Source organism: Lepisma saccharinum, chromosome 1 (genome assembly GCF_977018435.1).
Source record: "Lepisma saccharinum chromosome 1, izLepSacc3.1, whole genome shotgun sequence".
Taxonomy (NCBI): Eukaryota; Metazoa; Arthropoda; class Insecta; order Zygentoma; family Lepismatidae; genus Lepisma; species Lepisma saccharinum.
Genome location: NC_139229.1, coordinates 40,808,479 through 40,829,997, shown reverse-complemented (window position 1 = coordinate 40,829,997; position 21,519 = coordinate 40,808,479). Strand labels below are relative to the sequence as shown.

At 39.3% G+C, this 21,519-nt stretch overlaps 1 protein-coding gene across 4 annotated transcripts in view; it reads right to left on the bottom strand.

Moving 5' to 3' along the window:
• Nucleotides 1–11,684, bottom strand: part of LOC145994776 (zinc finger protein 236-like) — a 101,217-nt gene extending 89,533 nt beyond the window's left edge. The window contains exons 1-2 of one of the 4 annotated variants that reach the window (XM_083131035.1): nucleotides 11,519–11,684; nucleotides 3,842–4,039 (exon numbers count right to left, since the gene is read on the bottom strand). In XM_083131035.1, the coding sequence (XP_082987161.1) occupies nucleotides 3,842–3,950 (109 nt within the window). In that variant the 5' untranslated portion in view covers nucleotides 3,951–4,039; nucleotides 11,519–11,684. Of the gene's footprint in view, nucleotides 1–3,841; nucleotides 4,040–11,248; nucleotides 11,353–11,518 lie in introns of those variants that run through there. The other 3 variants (XM_083131063.1, XM_083131044.1, XM_083131054.1) reach the window with 3 other exon arrangements.
• Between the last annotated feature and the right edge of the window lie 9,835 nt (nucleotides 11,685–21,519).

The following is a 21,519-nucleotide window of genomic DNA, read 5'->3' as shown; positions in this document are numbered from 1 at the left end:
TTTCAGTGTTATCGCGTCAAGGTCCCTACTAATCGGAACTTACCTGGATGCCCCTAGTATAAATCAGTAGAGGAAAAGTGAAAATTTAGCAGGGCTGGCCGAAAAACGTCAGTTACTGAGAAAGTACGTTTTAGGATTGATTGATTCAAGTAATTATTATGCAAAAATATTTCCCCATTTATTATTATTATTACTACTATATTTCAAACATTGAACATTAACTTGACTCAATGGCAGATTAATAATCATCTATCACGAGTTTAAATGGACAGGGCCGAGAGGGGAGGGGGAGGGTGAATTGCAATGCGACTGTAGCAGTAAACTGAGGTTGGGAGCATGCACATGTCAAATTTTGTTAACGTTTAGGAATGCAGATATCTGTTCCACTTTGTCGTGATATTATTCAATAGGCTATATCCCGGTTCGTTGGATTCTTGTCATGGAATAACAGTTCAATGTCAATGTAAACATTTGTTAACCTGTATTATGTTAGGGGGATGAAAAAAAAACCTTTGTACGCACTGCTACATTAAGTAAGGTAAAGTAAGCCAGAAGAGTAATACAATTCTAGCAGCATATTTGCAGTGATGCAGCAGTGTAAGGTTTATGAATTTCATTTTTGTTGGTTGTTGCATCGGACGAACATCGTAAACTACAAAAATTGTTATTCTGGGACATCCAAGGAACATCGGATTAATAAGTGCGCAATGCATGCGATTATTTCCGGATGTTGCACATGACAAATTTATTTATTTAACAGAAGATTCCAAGTACAGCATTAGCCATTTTACATTGGAATGTACTAACAACAGAAAATAACATGAAAAATAATAACAAACTAATATTACGTGATAATGTAAGTTTCATATTTTTACTCAACAGCCTTCTAAAACGTGCGTGATTTTCAAAAGATGTATATTTTGTTTGTTAAATTATTGAATTGGCTGGGAAATCTGTGGAACAGGGAACAAATGTCGAACTGCTATGTCCGAAATGCATAAAAACTTTGTTCAATGAAATGTGGAACCACACCAGACAAACTCGAATGTGCAGTCACGGACATTTCTGGGTAGTAACTATCCCAGTAAAAGTCAATGAAATTGTTACAACCCAGAATTGTCCATGACTGTGCAAGGCTCCGTTTATGCAAGCGAGTTTTGTCAGATGTCGCAGTCTGAAGACATTAAAAAAAAAATCCTTGTGATTTTTGTCATATGCTGTAGTGACACATTTTGACAAAGTTCGACATTACTTGGACAGCAATATCTGCAACAAAAATTGCATGCATCAATGCAACCTAAATGTTTTCTCTGAAAAATGCTGTACCACGACATTCAAAAAATTTTAGGGTTGCATAGCATCCTTATTTGTTTCCATGCTCTCTCAGAATGTCCAACAAGACTGTATTTTGTCCGACAACGATCGGACCACTGTGGTGGTGCGCTCCTCCCCCTCCATCTGTTGATTGCTATGTCCCCTTACTACTACCATACAGACAAGAAAAAAATGATAATTCAATGTATTTTCCATGTAATATTTAGTGGCATATCAATTTTATCTGCCCCTCCGAAAATTTATCTCCCCCCCCCCTTCTCCACCACCAATCACTGGTTTCTTGCACCATGGTTGTGTTGTGCATAAAAGAGGCCTAAACGTTGATGCTGAGACTTGACAAGATTTCCTGTTCCATTGCAGCATTTCATAATGACATCTTTATTTTAAAAAAAGTCAATCAAGACAAAATTCCCTGACTTTTATTGACCTCTCAAATTCCCTGACTTTTCCCAGTTTTCCAGGTCTGTAGCCACCCTGAATATGGAGTTTGTAAATAAAACAAAAATTTGAGTGAAAACTGTTTGAAAAAGATCTATTGCAGTAAGAATCAAGTTCTACTGTCATGTGATTGTTGAAAATCCATAATTCTAATATCGTGTTAGTAAAAAGTCATATTTTTAAACATGTAGAATCATATCATTTTATATATGGGCCTCCCTGATGTCACAGTGGTAGCGTGGCACCTGGGCTCGATACACGGTGGGGGCACATAGTGGTTCGAATTCCACTTTAAACTGCAGTTCCAGTAATGGTTATCCTTACTGTGCATAAAGTGGACTTAAAACACCAAATCAATCAACCAACCATATCATTTTATTTTTCACTTTGTAAAAAAAATAACCACCAGCACTAAGTCATAATGTGTGTTGCAGCATATATTTTTATTGTAGTTGGGGGAATTGTTAAATATTTCTCAGAAAGGCTGAGTGAACCTACAATTTAAAATGTGATCTGAACCACAGTGCCATGTGCCTGCACCCGGGTCCCTCAATTACAAGAAAACAATGTTATTACTAAGCCATTCAGGGAGGTTGGAATTATTTAAAGAATATTGAAAATAACATAATCCATGGTCCATTCAACATGTAGGAATGTAGGTATCTGAAATTACAGTAACATATGGACTGCATGCTTGACAACATCAGGTTATCCATCGACAGCTACAATGCCAGGGGTTCTGGGTTTGAATCCCAGCCTGCATATGGGTGTTCCTTGCGAGTGTCCTTTCATCAATTCCATGTATCATCACTCATCATTTTTTTTCAATTAGCCAAAAATAGCAGAAAAGTGAAGTAAAATAAACCAAATAAATCATTAAAAAATCAAACATCCCGTTAGCCCAAAACATTCCAAGTGCTACAGGACTATGCAATTTTTCATACTTATAAATAAGGATTTATCATGAAATAATGATAATTACATCATATGGCTGTACTAACAGAAGGGCCATTGTTCATTGTTCACTGTCACATTGTGTTGATGAGCATTAGAACTGCAATGATGCAAGTGCCACAACAATCACTCCTATTTTGTACATTTTAACCATTAATTTCAGACCTTCAAAGATCTGCTTATTAGATACATTGCACACTCACTGGGATGAGACTTTAAACAAGTTGTGGTACTTAGTATTATACGGACTACTTCATTTGTGTACGTTAAATTATATTCCCCTCGCAAACATGAGTCATTCAGTTAGGTTAGGTTCCATACGTGGGAATCATATTTGGCAGAATACGATTTGTAGTTGGTCCGTATAATACTAAAGTACCCAAGTTGTTTTTATCCACATGCAAACACTGGTTGTAAGAAAGAAAAGAAAAACAATGCACCATCATGTTTCTTACTAGAAAATATACCTTAGCACTTTGTAGGTTAGTAGCGTGTTACTCACAAATCCAGAATATAAAAAAAGGAAAGTTAAAAATTGTACTTACGTATGTGAGTATAGTACTCTTATTGTAGAACGACGTTTCAGAGATTGACTATCTCTTTCCTCAGGTTCGTATAAAAAACTAAGTACTTGGCAATAGAGAAGCACAGTTGGGTAGGAAAGGCCAAACCTGCAGGTTGCATTGTGATTCATGCAGGTTTTTTTTAGATTTTTAACTTTTTTACATGTGAATAGGACTACTGTACAAGTTTTTTTAGGGAACGACTTGGTTTTTACGTACTTCTAATAGCAAAAACTTAATATTTTAAATGTATCCTAACCAACCCTTAACCACAATCCTCATATTACATTTTTGATGCAGTACTATGCCAAGTACTTAGTTTTTTATACGAACCTGAGGAAAGAGATAGTCAATCTCTGAAACGTACTCACTATACTCACATACGTAAGTAGAATTTTTAACTTTCCTTTTTTATAAATATACCTTAGTAGAACCAGACAGCTTCAACAAAAACTGCAAGAAACACTGTTTACACAAACACAAGAGAGAAGAATACTAAGAAGTATATCATTATACATGCATTAAGGCACATATAAAGAAACTGCATGTACCTGTTGTAAGAACTGTGTTTCCACCTGTTGAAAAAACAAGTCCATTACTGGAGAAAAGTGTATCCAAAGGCAAAGAGATTCCTTGATTGGCTGCTACTGTCTCATCCATTGTCGAGTGGTAACCCTACCTCAAGAACTGGATGTACTGAATGCATAAAAAACCACATTGCACGGTTCTCACCTTCATTCTTGTCACCACTGCAACGGAAATCAAAAGTTTGTATTAATGCCATATAATAACGATACTGTGCTATTTGTAGATGTTACATATAATGCACAGAATATAAACTTTTTTACAGTACTAATTTACTATGAAAAAATGTACATTCTAATATATCAAACCAATCCAATGTAAAGTGGAAAATACTTCAACTGAATTGTCCACTTGAAACAGCTTATGGCACCCACAGCCAGCGGCATGCCCACGGGGAGGTTGGTGGAGATTATAACCCCCCCCCCCCCCTTGGTTCAGTATTTCTAAAAAAAAGAATGTCAAAGGCAGGAAATTATGGCAAAATGAGGATGGACTACATAAAAAATGTACATATAATCCCTCCCTTTCAAAAATCCTGGGCACGCCACTGCCCACAGCATAGGCACAGAATAACGAATTCAAACTCTGCTTGAGCTATAATTTTTCATAACTTCTCAATTAGTTACAGAAAAAATTCTTGCAAAATAATAATGACATATTCAGCTCTTGCAATTATGTGTAAATAATAGCCTACTTCTTAGAAAAATATTTGCACAAAAAACTGCTTTTATAATTGGGCGGGGGGAAAAACTGTATAAACAAGAAGCTGAACCATTCATCCATCCCTTTCAGATGAATACATTGGTAGTCTATTGGTAGCAGGGGTACACAAAACTAATTAATTTGCTTTATTTTCCTTCGATCTTCTGACACTTTTGGCTAATCGCAAAGGTGGGGATGAGGATGAAATTGATGAATGGACACTCACAAACACCCATGCTAGGATTCGAACCCGGGACCTGTGTACACAAAACTAAAAAATAATTCAGGCACCAGCCCCTTTTTCTCAGGAGCCAAATTTTGTTTTTCATATGCAGGCCAAGAAAGCCATGAATCCAACTATGATTTAAATATATTTTCTTATTTTATTAATTAATAAAAGATTGGATTAACAGTAATTAATTTTTTGCAACGGAGTGGCCAAACTAAAGAGGGCTCTACCGGGAAAACCATGAATAACTATGCAATACATTCTAATATATGGCTGAATTTAAAATATCACTGAAGGTTTTAAAATTCGGCTACCAACAGTACTAAATGTATAATGGCTTGTTAACTATTCTGATTTATGATACAGAAAACACATGAACATGAAAAAACATATATGAGTAAGTGAATTTGAATTATTATTATTTTTTTTTAAAAAAAACTGGATTTGAAAATTCAGGTGCCATCGCAACGGGACACCCTGCATTTGGCTACCCCCAGACCGTCAATATAAGCATATTGATGTATGAGTTATCATAAAACTGTTCCAATATCTATAAATAACTTGGAATTTAGTGCAAAATTCTGTCATTTTTGTAATGATATTCTCAAATTTAATTTCAGTCAGCTGGTTACATAGATTAAAACGTTTTCTGCCATGTTGGTCATAATGACCGAAACTGGAACACACCAATCATGCAATGTTGGTTATTATGACCGAAATATGTTTTCCTAGCAGGCCGTCGGCCACGAGTATAACAATGATGCACATAAGACATGGCCAACAAGGTGTGGGAAGTCCAGTGCACATAATGGTGTTCTGGCTGTTCTATTTTTTACAGAAAAACAAGCGAAAAATTGCAAAATACAGTCCAATAACCACCTTAGCACAGGAAAAAGAATTGGTGAAACCACCCTGGCAGGGAACGTGTTAATTAAGGACGTTAATGAGCCATTCATGTCGTAAGATTTACAACTTTATATTTGGATCGATAAAATTTGCACCAGTAGATTATCCGTATCAGCAAATATTTCAAAGCTCTAGTTGGGTCATCATTCCATATCAAATCAACAAGGTCCTCAACCTTACATTTTTTGATTCATTTGAAATATGGCATACTGGAAGGACCACTTGAGGTAGAAAAATATGCAACTTTGCAGATCCATATCTTTTGTATTTCCGAAATTACAGTGTTGCAAACTATGCGATTTTGACCATTTTTTCCAACATCTTGTGAACTTTAAATTGCAATATTCCGGTAGCCATGGAACCTACAGAAGTAATTCAAAGGGAGTTGAAAAGGTCTTGAAGGGTTCTTTCACACAAGATATAGCATGTCTATGCCAGGGTAATAAACAAAAAACAATTGAAGGTGGTGTAAAGAAAACTTTAGTAGCCATTTTCTCAAAAATGGGTATTATAATTATTTTTCAAAAAATTACTTGTCATACATACACTATTACTCAATAAGTATACAAAATTTTAAAATGGGACGCCAATAGAATCCGGAGTTATGCTAGATTTTGGTTAAGTGAGGTAGGATAGGGTAGGTTAGGTAATGGATGAAAACAGATTTTGATAGACAAATTCCTAATATTCAAAAGAAATCAAATGCAATATGAATTAACGTACATGAATATGATGTTTAAATTGCAGATTATTAGAAATACAGGGCAGGGTTACTCAAAAGTCTGGTTCCATAGGCGACTCAGTTATTAGTGTACATAGCAAAAAATGAAAAGAGGGGAAAGTTGGTGGAAGTAGGTGAGTTTCAATCTAAGGTGCCTGAATTTTCAACATCGTTCAGGATGTACACTGGTACGACTCTAATTGGTAACTGGAAAGTGCCTCTTTACTTGTTGATTTCACGTGGAATGCCCCAAGTTGTCAAATAAAAGGAGGGTATCACAAACACATTGGCATTCACAGCACATATGAAAACTTTTTCATTTGATATTTTCCTACAAGTACCACTTCCTTCCATTGAAGGTTTGTTTATGCAAAACAATGCAAGGGATGCAACAATTGCATACATTTGATGATTTGCATTGTATGTGTGTGCACATATATGCTACATTGCTGTACACGTAGCAGTGTTCAAACAGATTCAGTCTTCTTCCAAAACAGCCACAATTTCCCCACAACTTTTCATGATATATTCATATCCTGCATTTTTCATGTAATTACATGAAAAAATTCATACAAGCCATGACTACTTTCACCAGGTGGTGAGAATAGCTATGGACAACTGGTTCATCAGGTGGTGAGAATAGAATAAATCTGCTGAAAACCAGAAATCATATGATCAGAGGTAACAGTTTGATATAGGCACAACACATTTCTTCAATTTCACAAGAGAAAGTACTTACGGAACTGAGTTTCTGTAGACTTTTGAAAGGTCGTTCAATTTATTCGGCCAGTAAAACATCTATTTTTAGACATTAATGTCTCTGCGATGCACAAAAGCTCTTGCCTCTATTACCTTCGACTACGTAAACCAAATGTTCCGTGCGTTCGATGACGTAACCCCTGGTCAGTGTTTCCAACGCCATTGGGTAAATATGCGATATCGCCCGAACAGATTTCTTCAAATTTACAGGAAAAACTACTTACTGAAATCAGTTTCTGTAGCATTGTCAAAAGTTCTTCGAGGTATTTTCTTTCGCAGAGACTGAAAACTTCACCATAGAATGCTGCAGAACAAGAAATTATCACTTTTTATGTAAGGAACTTGCATTTTCTGTAAAGCGACAACATTATGCCGTTGTTTCCATTATGTACCTGCAGATGGCGTGAGCGTCAAAAGTCACGTGGTCTCGCCAGTGTTTCCAAACGTGCCTTTTTTTTATGATTTTTTTTTAACTATGCTTACCTAACCTAACCTTGCTGGAAATGGTCCGTGGGGCTATCGTGAATAGTTTTTGGGGCTATCCGTCAATGGCTCGTGGGGCTATCGTGAATAATTTTTTGGGCTATCCATCAGTGGTTTGTGGGGCTATCGTGAATATTTTTTGGGGCTGTCCATCAATGGTTTGTGATGACATAATGAACACAAAAGTAGGTATTTTTCAGTTAAGAAGGTTGAAACACTGCATACCCACTCCAAATCGACAAAACACAAGCACGACACGCGACGATCCATGACGAGTGCACGCCTATTGTCTGTTACCAAAGCGGAACAAGGAAGACAAATAATGACTCGTAATATGAAAAGTTGACACTATTTTATGGAAAAAGGCATAAATTCACCTTACAGAAACTTCCACAATGCAGAATAGGTAAGTATCAATGCTAAAATTAACGAAATAAACTAGTGAGAGGTGTTCGGGCGATATTGCATAATTACCTGCCATTGTTTTCCCAGAACATGACAATTGTAGCTATGTTTGCATAATCTAGCAGAACCTAACCTAACCTTGCCGTGAATGGTTCGTGGGGCTATTTATGAATTTCAAAAACTGCAGACCCACAGATGATAGACAACGCTAGTCAAGATTTGCCCGCCATATTGCGTGTAACAAAAGAGAAAAAGCAACGAACAATAAATACTCGTAACGTGAAAAATTACAATTATTTCAGTCAAAAAATCAAAATCCACCTTAAATAATGTTTCGCAATGTGTAATAGGTAAGTACGAATGTAAAAAAATGACGAAATGGACGAGTGAAATGTGTTTTCCTTATATATCACACTGGTACCTGATCGGTTATTGAAGGTATTTACATAAGTAATTTTAATGCTAACAGCCCTAAAACTTACATGTCTAACTTAACAACGAAAGCATTTAGGAATGTAATACCCCTTCATACCTACATCACATGACACATTATCACTTTGCACTATTCTTTTCAACTTGTTGTTCTTTTCATGTTGTGCAGAAAAAAAATTGTCTATTGCATAAAAATAAATGCACACCGATGTAAGCTTGATACACGCCAACTAAAGAATGCACATGCATCCATGTAATAGGAGAATCCTACTGATTAATTGTTGTCAATCCGCACCTCTCACTCGTTTATTTAGTCACTTTTTACATTCATACTTACCTATTGTGCATTGCGAAACATTCTTTAAGGTGAAATATTGCTTTTCTGACGAAAATAATGTCAATAACGAACCATTTACGATAGCCCCAAAAACCATTTATAAATAGCCCCACGAACCATTCATAAATAGCCCCAAAAACCATTCACAGCAAGGTTAGGTTAGGCAAACATAGTAATATCGTGAAAAACACATGATTTACCACTCCAGCGGAACGACTTAAGATGACCGGCCCCCTCTCCGATTTTCTTCATATTTGGCATACTCACGAATTGAGGTCTACTAACCACAAATCTGAAGTTAAAAGTTGTCGGAAACCTCTAGAAATTGCAAAATAAGTTAAAATAAGGCGTTAGTTTTTGGAATGGAAACCACCGATTTTCACGAAATTTTTTGATTCCTGATACTACCACAACACCAAATTTTAACTGTGAGTACCTAACCTAACCACACGTCAATGGTTCGTGGGGCTAGTGCCAATGGTTCATGGGGCTAGCGTCAATGGTTCGCAATTATTGTGCAATTTCTAGACATTTCCGACATATTTTAACTTCTGATTCATCGTTAGCATGCCTCAATTAGTAAGTATGTCAAATATGAAGAAAATCGGAGAGGGGGTCTGGTCATCTTAAGTTATACCAAAAATGAAGAAATCTGGTACTACTTTACTATACCGGAGACACCTATCAATGATTTATTTCGCAATTTTTTACATTGCTAACGTACTATTCTGCGTTGCAGAACTTTTCTTTAGGAGAAATAATGGATTTCTAACGAAAATAATGTATATTTCTTACATACGATAGCCCCACGAATCATCACGGGGACGAGGTATGCCTACTAGGTTAGGTTAGGCCTGTTAGGTTAGGTTCCATTAGCACTCCTTTCGTTCAATTTAGCATATACTGACAACATCGGAATTACAAATTCCACGGCATCTTCCACACCCGGCAACAACTTCACGACGTATCCTCCACACGTCATGTTGTAGCAGCAGCAATACTGCGTATTGTGCTCTCGTGCAGAAAGCAAATGGCGGCAGCAGCAATAGCACGTCGGAAATAGATTTTCGTAGAAAACAACATGCATTCGCATTAAAATGGATCAAAACTACATTCCCGAACATCAACAACGCTACAGAAAATGATTTGCGTAAGTACTTTCTCCTGTAAATTTGAAGAAATCCGTCTCCGGTATAGTAAAGTGTTACCGAAATCTGTTCGGCCGATAGCCAACTTTTAGCTCGTAAAAGGTATTTAATGAAGTACATGCAACACTAAGTACCTTCTACATACATATCATTGAATTTTGACTTGCAAGTGTGTCCGCCTTCTAGCATTGAACATATGGGAGTATTCTCCCGATTTATTTACTAGAGAATGTACTAACCAAATAAGTTTTCCGGATAAAGTATCAGTGGTTCTGATGTCCCGATCACTGTTTGAAATTTGGATATTATGTAAGGTGTAATATATTGCTTTTCATAATGGCGATATTTCTCCGGAAAGACGTGAGGAAGCCATGTTTTGTGCAATGTAGCCACAGTGTTGCCACAGAGTGAGTTTGTTACTTGAAGAGGAAGGACTGGTTATATCGGATTGTTGGAAGTCATATGACAACCTGAAGGAATTGGATTTCGAACACATGAAAGTAAACCATAGTATCACATTCGTGGATGAGGAAACCGGGGTCCACACAAATAGTATTGAGTCTGCATGGAGACACGCAAAGGTAACTTTGAACTCGTACGGAACAAGGAAAATTTTCTTTTCAGGTTATCTTGAAAAATATATCTTCCTTAAAAGATGCCTGCAATTGGGATCAGACCGCACAATAGAATTTTTCCGGCTTGCAGGACAGCTGTACGATCCGTTAAAAGAACGCGATGAGCAGAACGACAGTGGCAGTGATAGTGATAGCGACAACCAGGAAGGAGAGGAACGTGTTGAGTGTGGATTTTAAGTGTGGCAACACTGTATCCACTGTTGGATTGTAAACACTACAGACTTTGAAGGTAAGCTTATTGTTATTTGAAGTATGTTTGCCAAACCTAACCTAACCTAACTTTACGTGAAATTTTCAAGTTACAGACGTGACCGGGAAATTGTAATGTCAGATTCGTGTTCAGGAGGACTCATGTAGAAAGTATACAAAATTTCAAACAAATCGGGGGACACTCCCGTCATTTTCAATTAAGTCAACATACGTACGTCTACCTGTAGTATCAATTTAGCCAAAAGAACCAGTGATCTACATTGTGATCATTTAGGGACTGTACATAATAACCATTACTGTCATTCTAGTAATGCAATATCGTATGTAAATTACATGTATCAATTATATGTACATTTTAACATACAAGAAATCGAGCGACAGCTAATGTAAATGATGATTGGAATACCTAAAAACGTTTTTCTTATTATTGTTATCTACAACCACTAACTCGTCGCTTCCTCTCATCTCCACTACTTTACTGCTAACATCAAGTAAATGCAACTTGAAGAATAACAACTTTATTATGTATAGGCATCACCAGCATTCAAGGCGCACCGCCAGTCTTTGACGGAATACACAAACTCATACTCTTTTAGAGCTACTTTGCACGTATCAATCCGCCATAAAATAACTATCACATCGCTTATACTTATTAATTTTCTAATAAATTACTTACCATAAAACAAACGCCCAATTCTTTTTGCTTGTTTTGAATCAATCCACAAAAAGCTTTTAAAGCTCAAAACTGTGAAAATTAGCAAGTTTTTCTTTATATTGAATACATACACGCATAAAGATGGCGGCCAAGTAAAAGATTCTAAAGCGGTTTCTCCCCATGATTCCATGCGCCGACATTAACTGGTCATGGTCTGCTTTGTGTCACCTAATCTGAAAGCTGTAAACACAATGTATTGTATTGGCTAATGACATTCTTGCAAAACAGCATAGCCGAATAAATGACATTGGAAGGAAAAAAATAGAAAACAACGCTTGTTTTCTAATAGCTATAATAGTTTATTTTGTGTATTTAGGAACCATGTCCTAAATCATTGCTGGGAGGGATTAGTGGGAGATATTAACCCAGTGGCGCAAACACAGGGGGGCAGGGGCACTACCCCCCAACCTTGGACGGAAGTGAGTATAGCGGGGGCAATGGGGGTAAACAAAGACGGCCAAGTGAACCTGTAGGGGGCAAATACCGTCCACAGTATGCAAATAAAAATACTTTTTTTTTGCTTAACTCGCAATACCTGTTATTCTTACTGATCAAGTTCAGAACCGTAGCTAGGGGCATAGGCGTCCGGAAGGGGGGCAAGAGGGGGCCGTGGCCCCCCTGGAAAATGGAAGTCAACCAAAAAATATGTATTTTACGCATATAATTTCATTTTAGCCACAATAATATGTGTTAATGATTGCATGAACACCATAAATTCAAATTTAAGCAATGTTTTTTTAGGGAACAACACTATTTTTGGGGAAGTTTTGCCTTCGTTTGCCCCCCCTGGAAAAAAAATACCTTCCTTGCCCCTCCCTGGAAAAAATCCTGCGGACGTCCATGGCTAGGGGCGGCGGAATTCGGCCCTGGGCGCCGAACGATCTAAATGAAAATAAGTTGTAAAATTGATTTATTTATTTTTGGTTCTAAGTCCACATTACGCACAGAAAGGCTAATCTGGACTGGACCTATAGTTTAAAGTGGGATCCGAACCACGGTGTTATGCGCCTCCACTAGGTATTATTATTATTAATATTTTTATTGGTACGTTTATTCTGGTACAAATATTCGTGGTTGCGCCTCTGCATTGACCCCCATTCACACAACTTTCCTTTAAAAATAACATTGAAGGCAGAACAAAACATTGGCTGATTGATAAAAAGAAAACGTTCGTCCGCTGTCATATCACCCTTCCTGCGAATGGATGATATTCAGTGAACAACTTTCCCCAACAGCTCATTCCGCTAAATTACACCTGCCGCCAGATTCTGGCAAACAGATCACATCCTGCACTGAAAACATGCCGGGTGCGTCTTTGCCGAAGTGATTCAAGTCAAGGTATAATTTTCGTGCTCATATCATTGACCTTAAAAAGTGTGTAAAGTGTAAATGAGTGTGGAAGGAAAGATTTACATATAGACAGACAGGGTCGGCTCAAGATAAAATGTTGCAACTGGAGCAACAAAAATCACTCAACACGCTCGCAGAGGAACTCTCTGCAAACATAAGACAAGCAATTTAAAATTCAGCACCCAGAAATAACCAAAGGAAAATGAAGGGGGAAACCGTGGCCAAAGAAACTAACCAACCTTAAGAAACAAATGGAAAAAGCCAGGAAACTATATAAAAAATCCATCATCGCAAAATAAAGAACTGCCAACCTCCAGATTTACCGTGCCAAAAAAGGCGATACGAAACCGAGATACTAAAAACTTTAAGACACAACAATGGAATATCTTCATCGAAAAACGTCTGGAAATAAATAAATGGGGCATCCCGTATAAAATCGCTACCGGCAAAATAAAAAAAACGCAAACCATTTTCACCTTAATTAATGATGTGAACAACACGAATATGACAAAGGACTTGGAAGAAACCATCAACTTCCTAATGAAGAATCTCATACCAGACGACAAACCTGAAAACGACAGCGATGAAAATAAGGATACAAGAAAAATCTATCACCAGCCATATCCAGAATCACCGATATTACCTTTCACTACCCAGGAAGTAGAAAACGAAATAAACAGGATGAAAAGGAAGACGTCCCCGTGACCAGACGGAATTCCTGTGGAAATAATACAAGAAATCACCCCAGTACTTACGCCTTAAATTACTCAACTATTTAATGAGTGCCTTATCCAGAAGACATTCCCAGAAACCTGGAAGGAAGCAAACTTAATAATCATCAAGAAACATCCAAATAAAGATGAAACCAGTGTCAATTCATACAGACCAATATGCCTTCTCAACGTTTTGGGAAGTCTTCGAGAAACTTATCCTAAAAAGACTCAAAGAATTTAGCCTGCTCAAGCCCATATCAGGGATACAATTTTGGTTCACGAAAGGTAAATGCACTGACGATGCATTACGCCTGCTATCGTCTACAACACAAAACACTCCAAACATGTACATGGTGGGACATCGCCGGGGCATTTGACAACTTGTGATGCCTCAAACACTCAAAAACATGAACTGCCCAGGTACACTCTTTCTACTTCTGAAAAGTTATTTCTCTAACAGAAAAGCCCGACCCTGTGGCCGAGTGGTTAGCACATCGCGTTGCGACGCCAAGGGTCCCGGGTTCGAATCCCGGTCGGGCTTGGTTGTTTGTGAATGTCCATTCATCAATTTCATCATTTCATCATTCATCCCCATCTTCGAAAATTAGCGAAGAGGCACAAAACGCGAAGTAAAATAAACTAAATCAATCAATCAATCAATCTAACAGAAAAGTTAGCATCAAATATCCGGATCTACAAATGAGTAAGATTACGTCAAAAGGTTGTCCTCAGGGTTCCATTCTGGGACCCAAACTTTGGAATATTAACTGGAGCCTGCGCTTATCAAACTACAATAGTATCCAGACATAGACCAGATCATAGCTTATGCGGATGACATTATCATGCTCACTTCCGGTAACTCAAGAAGAAAAATCGAAGATAAAGCATCTACTGCAATCAATATGCTATCCGATTGTTGTGATCATGCTAAACTCAAAATAGCTGCGGAAAAGACGCATTATATTATCCTTAAGGGGAAGTTACAAAGAAACCCTCAAATCAAACTCAGAGGAAAACTTCAAAAGAGTAAAAGAAGCTAAATACCTTGGTATTACTCTTCAAGAGAAGATGTTTTTTAACAGACACATAGCCCTGGCAACAACCCAGACCGAAACAACTATAAACAGTCTAGCCACATTGAGTTCCGCAAACTACAATCTTCCATTGATTGATTGATTTAGTTTATTTTACTTCGCGTTTTGTGCCTCTTGGCTAATTTGCGAAGATGGGGATGAGTGATGAAATGATGAAGATGATGAATGGACATTCACAAACAACCAAGCCCGACCGGGATTCGAACCCGGGACCCTTGGCGTCGCAGCGCGTTGTGCTAACCACTCGGCCACAGGGTCGGGCTACAACCTTCCACTATCACACATAAAAACATATCTCATTACCATATAGAATGCTATTATTTCCTACGGCTCGCCCCTGTGGGCCATGGAAACCAGTAAACAGTACATTAAAAACAGATAGAGATCTTCAAAACGCAAAGTGATACTTCGCCTCACGGGTGCATTCAGAACAACCTCAATCCTGGCTCTTCTGATAATTGCGGGCCTACTGCCTATTGAAATTCTCACTAAAACTAGAACATCAAAATATTACTTTAGAAATGGACAAAAGGACGAAATCTATAACCTAATTGGAATGCGGCCTGCCACACTGTCAGAATTTTATCACCACTTGTTTAGCGTCTGGCAACAGGAATGGACACAAGCTACGCAAGGAAGGAGACTTCAAGCTTCCTTCCAAACATAAAAGAGCGACTATCGATGGACCATTTCCACCCCACGAGAGGTCTCATACATTTCCTAACGGGACACGGGACACCTAAATAAGCACAACCTAAGACAGACTGATAAATGCCTGAAATGTAAAACCGAAACGGACACACCGGAACATAAAGCCTTCTTTTGCCACACATCGAACAAACAAATCGAAGATTTAAGACAAAAGCTACCAAACTTCAACACGAACCAGGTAATAAGAAATCCCGAGCAGTTTACATTACTAAACGATTTAATAAATCTGGTGCCGAAAGAGGAACTTTCCCTCTTCAAATCCGGCATCACTCACCTCCCCCATGCAACCCCTACCTCCGGAATGTAATATATCCCCAGAAGATTACAAAGAATCCACCTTCGACAAACTCAACAACAACAACAGGACATCCCTCCTGCAGACTAAGATCACCAAGAGGTTAATCAAGCAGAACCTCCCACAGGAACATCAAGAAGTAGACACTAATACACAAGACAGTGATACAGCAGAAAGAAAAAAAGGTTACGCCTCCCCGGAGAAAGGCAAAGGATAACACTGCAAAGACTCGACCCAGGAACCAACCGAATTTAACCCAGATTTTTCTTTTTCGTTTCTTTCTTAAACAGTAATCTTACACCCCCTTCCTTTATTCTCGTTACTAAACACTCTGCAAACTCCTCTCACTGATTCTTGACAATTCTCCATATTTCCACTACCGAACATACTAAAGTACCCGATACTTCCCAGGAAATCCCTCCCTACCTCTTTTCTTCCTGATGATGTCCCGGGTACCAACCGTCGTACCGATGTTCATCCCAGTCCGACCAACTCTTGCTGGTCTCCCGCAAGTCTCCCTGCAACAGGCACCACTCGTTCTTTCATATCCCTTCCTAGTATTAATACTTACATCTCAAAGGCAATAATACTCTCTATCTCAAACATAACATACTAGACCCTGCGTAACATTCATAGAATCGTGTTAATGTCCATCCCTCATCTCATTCATCAACACTAATGAAAATAAAACCATTAATTTATTTGCTTTATTTTACTTCGCTTTTCTGCTACTTTTGGCTAATGATAAAAGTGAAAAGAGAATGCAAGACAGATAAAAGTATGAAATATCATTGATTTATATTAACAGAAAACAAAAACTGATACATAATAAAAACCATTTCAAGTATTTTGTAATTAATGGACATTTTTGATCAGTTAGTAATTAATTATTTTGCTCGATATATACTCTATGTGATCAAAAGTATCCGGACACACCGCGAAACGTGTGTTTATCATAGAAGGCGACACAGTACAGCCATCTACCGCGTGGAACACATAGTCAGCGAACTCAGTAGTCTGCAGACAGTGTGAGACAGCAGTATGGGATGGTCTGAGGAACTTACAGACTTTCAACGTAGTCAGTTGGTTGGGTGCCACTTGTGTAGGAAGTCTGTGTGTTAGATTTCCACCCTCCTAAACATCCCTCTGTCCACTGTTTCCGATGGTATAGTGGAGGGATGTGTACAACCCAAAACCGTGCTGCCCAACCTACCTCGTTGACCTTCAGAGACCATCGAGTGTTGAAGAGGGTCGTACAGCATTATCGTCAATCATCCATCGCCACCATCACACAGGTATTCCGAACTGCATCAGGATCTACTCCAAGCACCATTACTGTTTGGCGCAAGGTGCGGCAACTTGGTTTCCATGGCCGAGCAGCTGCCCATAAGTCAAACATCACAGAGACAAATGCCAAACGCCGCCTCGTGTGGTGCAAGGAGCGTTGAAACTGGGCCATAGAACAGTGGAAAACCGTTGTGTGTAGTGATGAATTACAGTACACAATGTGGCGATCTGATGGTAGGGTGTGGGTGTGGCGAATGCCTGGAGAATGGCATCTACCAGTCTGTATAGTACAGACAGTGAAATTCGGAGGTGGCGGGGTTACAGTGTGGTCATGTTTCTTCTAGAGGGGGCTTGGCCCCCTTCTTGCTTTACATGGCAATGTCACGGCACAAGCTTACGTTGACATTTTAACAGCTTTCATGCTGCCTACCGTCGAAGACCAGTTTGGGGATGACCATTGTGTCTTTCAACACGACAGAGCACCCGTCCATACTGCAGGGCTTGTGGGGGAGTGGTTTGACGACAACAACGTCCCACTGATGGATTGGCCTGTGCAGAGTTCTGATTTGACTGCCATAGAACATCTCTGGGATGTTTCGGAATGCAGACTTCGTGTTAGACCACACCGATCCACATCAATACCTCTTCTCATTTTGGAGCTCTGCGAGGAATGGGCTGCCATTCCTCAGGAAACCTTCCGGCACCTGATTGAAAATATGACTGTGAGACTGAACGCTGTCGTCAAGCCTAAGGGTGGGCTAACACCGTATTGACTGCCAGTGTTCCCGATGGATGGTGCCCAAACTTGTACTTTATTTTCAGGTGGGTGTCCGGATACTTCTGATCACATGGAGTACCTATATATACAAGTTGTCGCAAAACTCTTTCAACAACGCTTGGGTGCTGGTAGATATCATAAAAACAAGTAACTTTTCCCTATACAGTTTACCTCGAAAGCGCTTAGTTTCTGCGCTATAAGCGCTTAAAATATATCCTGCACATATGCAACCCAACACAGCAAACGCTTGCTCTGACATAACTACCAGGGGCGCGTGGCAGGGTTGCCACTAGCGTTCCTCGTTAAGAGAGACGACTTGAAAACAACAACTTGGGGGTCTTGCCTAAGCAAAATCCAAAACATTAATCATACTTGCGATGTTGTAAGAAGCATTGACAGTATTTATAAACTGACCAAGACAAATAATGGGTAGACTGAAATTCAAGATTACTCATTCTAAAATATCTCCATAATTGATTGATTGATTTGTTATATTTTAATTCGCTTTTCTACCACTTTTGGCTAATCGCGAAGATGATATGATGACACCAATGTCTAGGCCAGGAATTAAACCCGAGATACCTGGCGCCGTAGCGAGCTGTGCTAAGCACATCACCACGGAGTGTTTCCTGTGTCATGGAATATCAACAATTGTAAGGGACACGGGAAATAGGGAAATCTATCATTGGAAAGCGAAAGGAATTTCCAAAGCTCTTGAAGCAGCATTACAGCTTCTGCCCACCCGGTCGAAAGTTTCTGGCGCCGCCACTGGAGCTACTCAATCGTCCGGGTCACTCGTTCCTTAAGACGCCTCCGTAGATAGAATTATCAAACACCATTACATGTGCAGCATGTAATTTGCAGGTGGCAATGGACCTACGCCTGAAAATCCAGATCCTGATTGATTGATTTGATTTATTTTACTTAGCGTTTCTGCCCAAATTAGTTGCACGGTGACAAGTGGTACAATTTGAATTTGCATTACTATGTGCCTCCATTGGTGCTCGAACCCAGGACTCCTTGATTAGAATCCGACAGCGTTCGACTACGCCATCCAGAAGACTGCGGTACGTAAGTGAGTGGTTGGGAGATGGAGATATTGAAAACTGATTGAAGAGAAGGAAACACGGAAGTAAAAGAAGCAGCGAGATGGTATTAGTTAGACATGAAGGAATGAGAGAAGAAATGATAGAGATGAGGATTAAGAAGAGTGATGCAGACACAGAGAGAGGGACGGCGGTCGGGGGGGGGGGGGACTGAAAGAGATAAACAGAGAAAGGCAAATAGGAAGACATGGAGGAGAAAGTTGAACAGATGCAGAGAAAAGTGGGAAGGTGAAAGGGAAGAGCAGGAAAATCTGTTGTAAAAGACGGAAGAATACATGTTTGTGAAACTCAGGGGGGAATTTATAAAGTTTGGGCTCCTAGGCTACCCATTGTTTTGGGCCCTGGTGAAATAGCTTACAAAGAATGCAGAACTACCCTGGCTTTCTGAATATACAGGGTGTACACGATGAACCTCCTGGGTTTCGACGCAATGTTCAAAATCAGAAAATAAAATTACGACAATCCAGTCTTTTATATTTGGTGCCATATAGGTGGGTTTCATGTGACGTCAGGATTCGCAGCGCCGCCATGTTTGCGGCGAAGTTGGTTGTCGTCTGCAAGGAAATACCCACCTGCGCCAACTGAACGTTTGTTAGTACTGTGTAAAATGTCGGTAACATTGCATAAAATGAATGACAATGTCGTGTCATCTGGGAATAGCGGTAAGTTTTCATAAGTTCAAACTCCTTGCGCATCGACAGAAAAAGATATAGAGAAAAAGCTAAGTTTTACGGTGTAGATCCATATGAACTGGACAATAAAGAAATGAAAAGGGTCCTATAAACCATTGCCAAACTGTAGTTCACGTGTGTTTATTTACTTGACCCAGCTACCTGGAATCAATTTGTTTTCGTATTTATTACTGGTTAGGATTCTGCTTGATTAGCTGTAAATTCCCAGGCTCCGCCATTATCGTCTCTGTTTCCTTTTAAGGTTTGTTGAAGCGCTGTAATGTAAAATGTTGAGGTGCTCGAAAACAGTAATTTCACTACTTCCTTTAACAATTTTCGGATATAACGGCCTCCGTAGCAGAGTGGTTAACACAGCGCGCTACACGATGCCAGGGGTACCGGGTTCGAATTCCAGCCGGATCATGGGTGTTCTTTGTGAGTTTCGCTTTATCAGTTTCAACATATCATCACTCAGTCTCATCTTCAAAATTAGCCAAAAATAGCATAAAAGCGAAGTAAAATAAATAAACCAAACCAATCGATTTGGGATATATTGATAGCAGTGTTTTTTCCCCCCCTGAAAGTACGCAAAGCCTACTAGCGGTACCTTTTCTCATGGATCGAATAACAAGAACAGTTCGTGTTAACGAACGAAATATAATACATAACCAAGTACAAACGTACAATTATCAAGATGAATTAAACTTTGAATATTATCATTTTTATCTTCAAACTTATCGGAAGTATCAGCACCTTTCTACCAAAAAACGAGGAAATACTATTGCAAGTATGATTAAGCACACCAGTTCGATCCATTTGCACTAAAAGTCACAGACAAAGGTGGCATATGAACTTACCTGAGAGGAAATATTCACTGCATACTCTGTAATGTTCGCTTTGTTCATTAATGTTGGCACGATTTACTTTCGCCAACCAGACGACGCTGTATCTCCTGGCCTGGTCAACAATTATGGAGTCCCGTGCCCTGAAGCGCACCTTCTGTTCTTTCTCGGAAAATTCGAGGATAATCGTGAGTTTCTGTTAAACAACGGAATATTACACAGTACCATCGTAAACAAGGTTGAAATCTCCCTCCCGCCCGCTTGAATTCCGTATGCTTACAAGAACCGGCCTCAATCATGGCTGCTCGATCCCACAATGCAATAGTTTGTGACGTAGGTGAAACACACCTATACGCTTAAGTTTTCTTTTTTTTTTTTAGTTCGCGCGCGCGTCATGCTTGGCAGCGCTGTCGTCGCTTTTGTGAAAACGGCGTCTTCTCAAGAGAAAGCACACGCTGTGGTATGGTTTCCGGAGTCAAAATCAATTGTTACGGTGGAGCGTAAGTTCCAGCGTGTCTTTAACAAAACGCCGCCAAAGAATAAGAGCATCAGGGCATGGTACAGAGGTTTTCTGGAAACGGGGAGTGTGTTGAAGAAGCCAAGGGGAGGAACGTCACCTTTCCAGATCGTTGGATCAGGCGAGGGGGCCCTATCCCTTGGCCACCACGTAGCCCAGATATCACTCCTCTGGACTTCTTCCTCTGGGGGTATGTTACGGACGCAGTTTACTCAACGAAGGTGCCAAACGTGAATGCTTTACGTGACCGAATCGTTGCTGCCATTGATACCATCCTTGACGACTTGGCGCGAAGTGGAATATTGGCTGGATATTCTTGGTGTCATTAAAGGTGCTCACATGGATGCGTGGTAATTTTTTGTAAGAAACCTTTTGAGTTGCTCTTTGCAATAAAAATTACCAAAAATGTGCAGGTGTGTTCCTTTTAATTTGCCATCACTTCAAAACCCTGAAGGTTAATCGTGTACACCGTGTATTCGCAATTAGCCTAAATGGCTAACCCCCCATAAAATTGTTCACAGATGGCTAATTTACGCTCATTTTGGAGTATATTTTATCTTTAGAGCATTATTAGAAACTTCCTTACCTCCCCCCATCC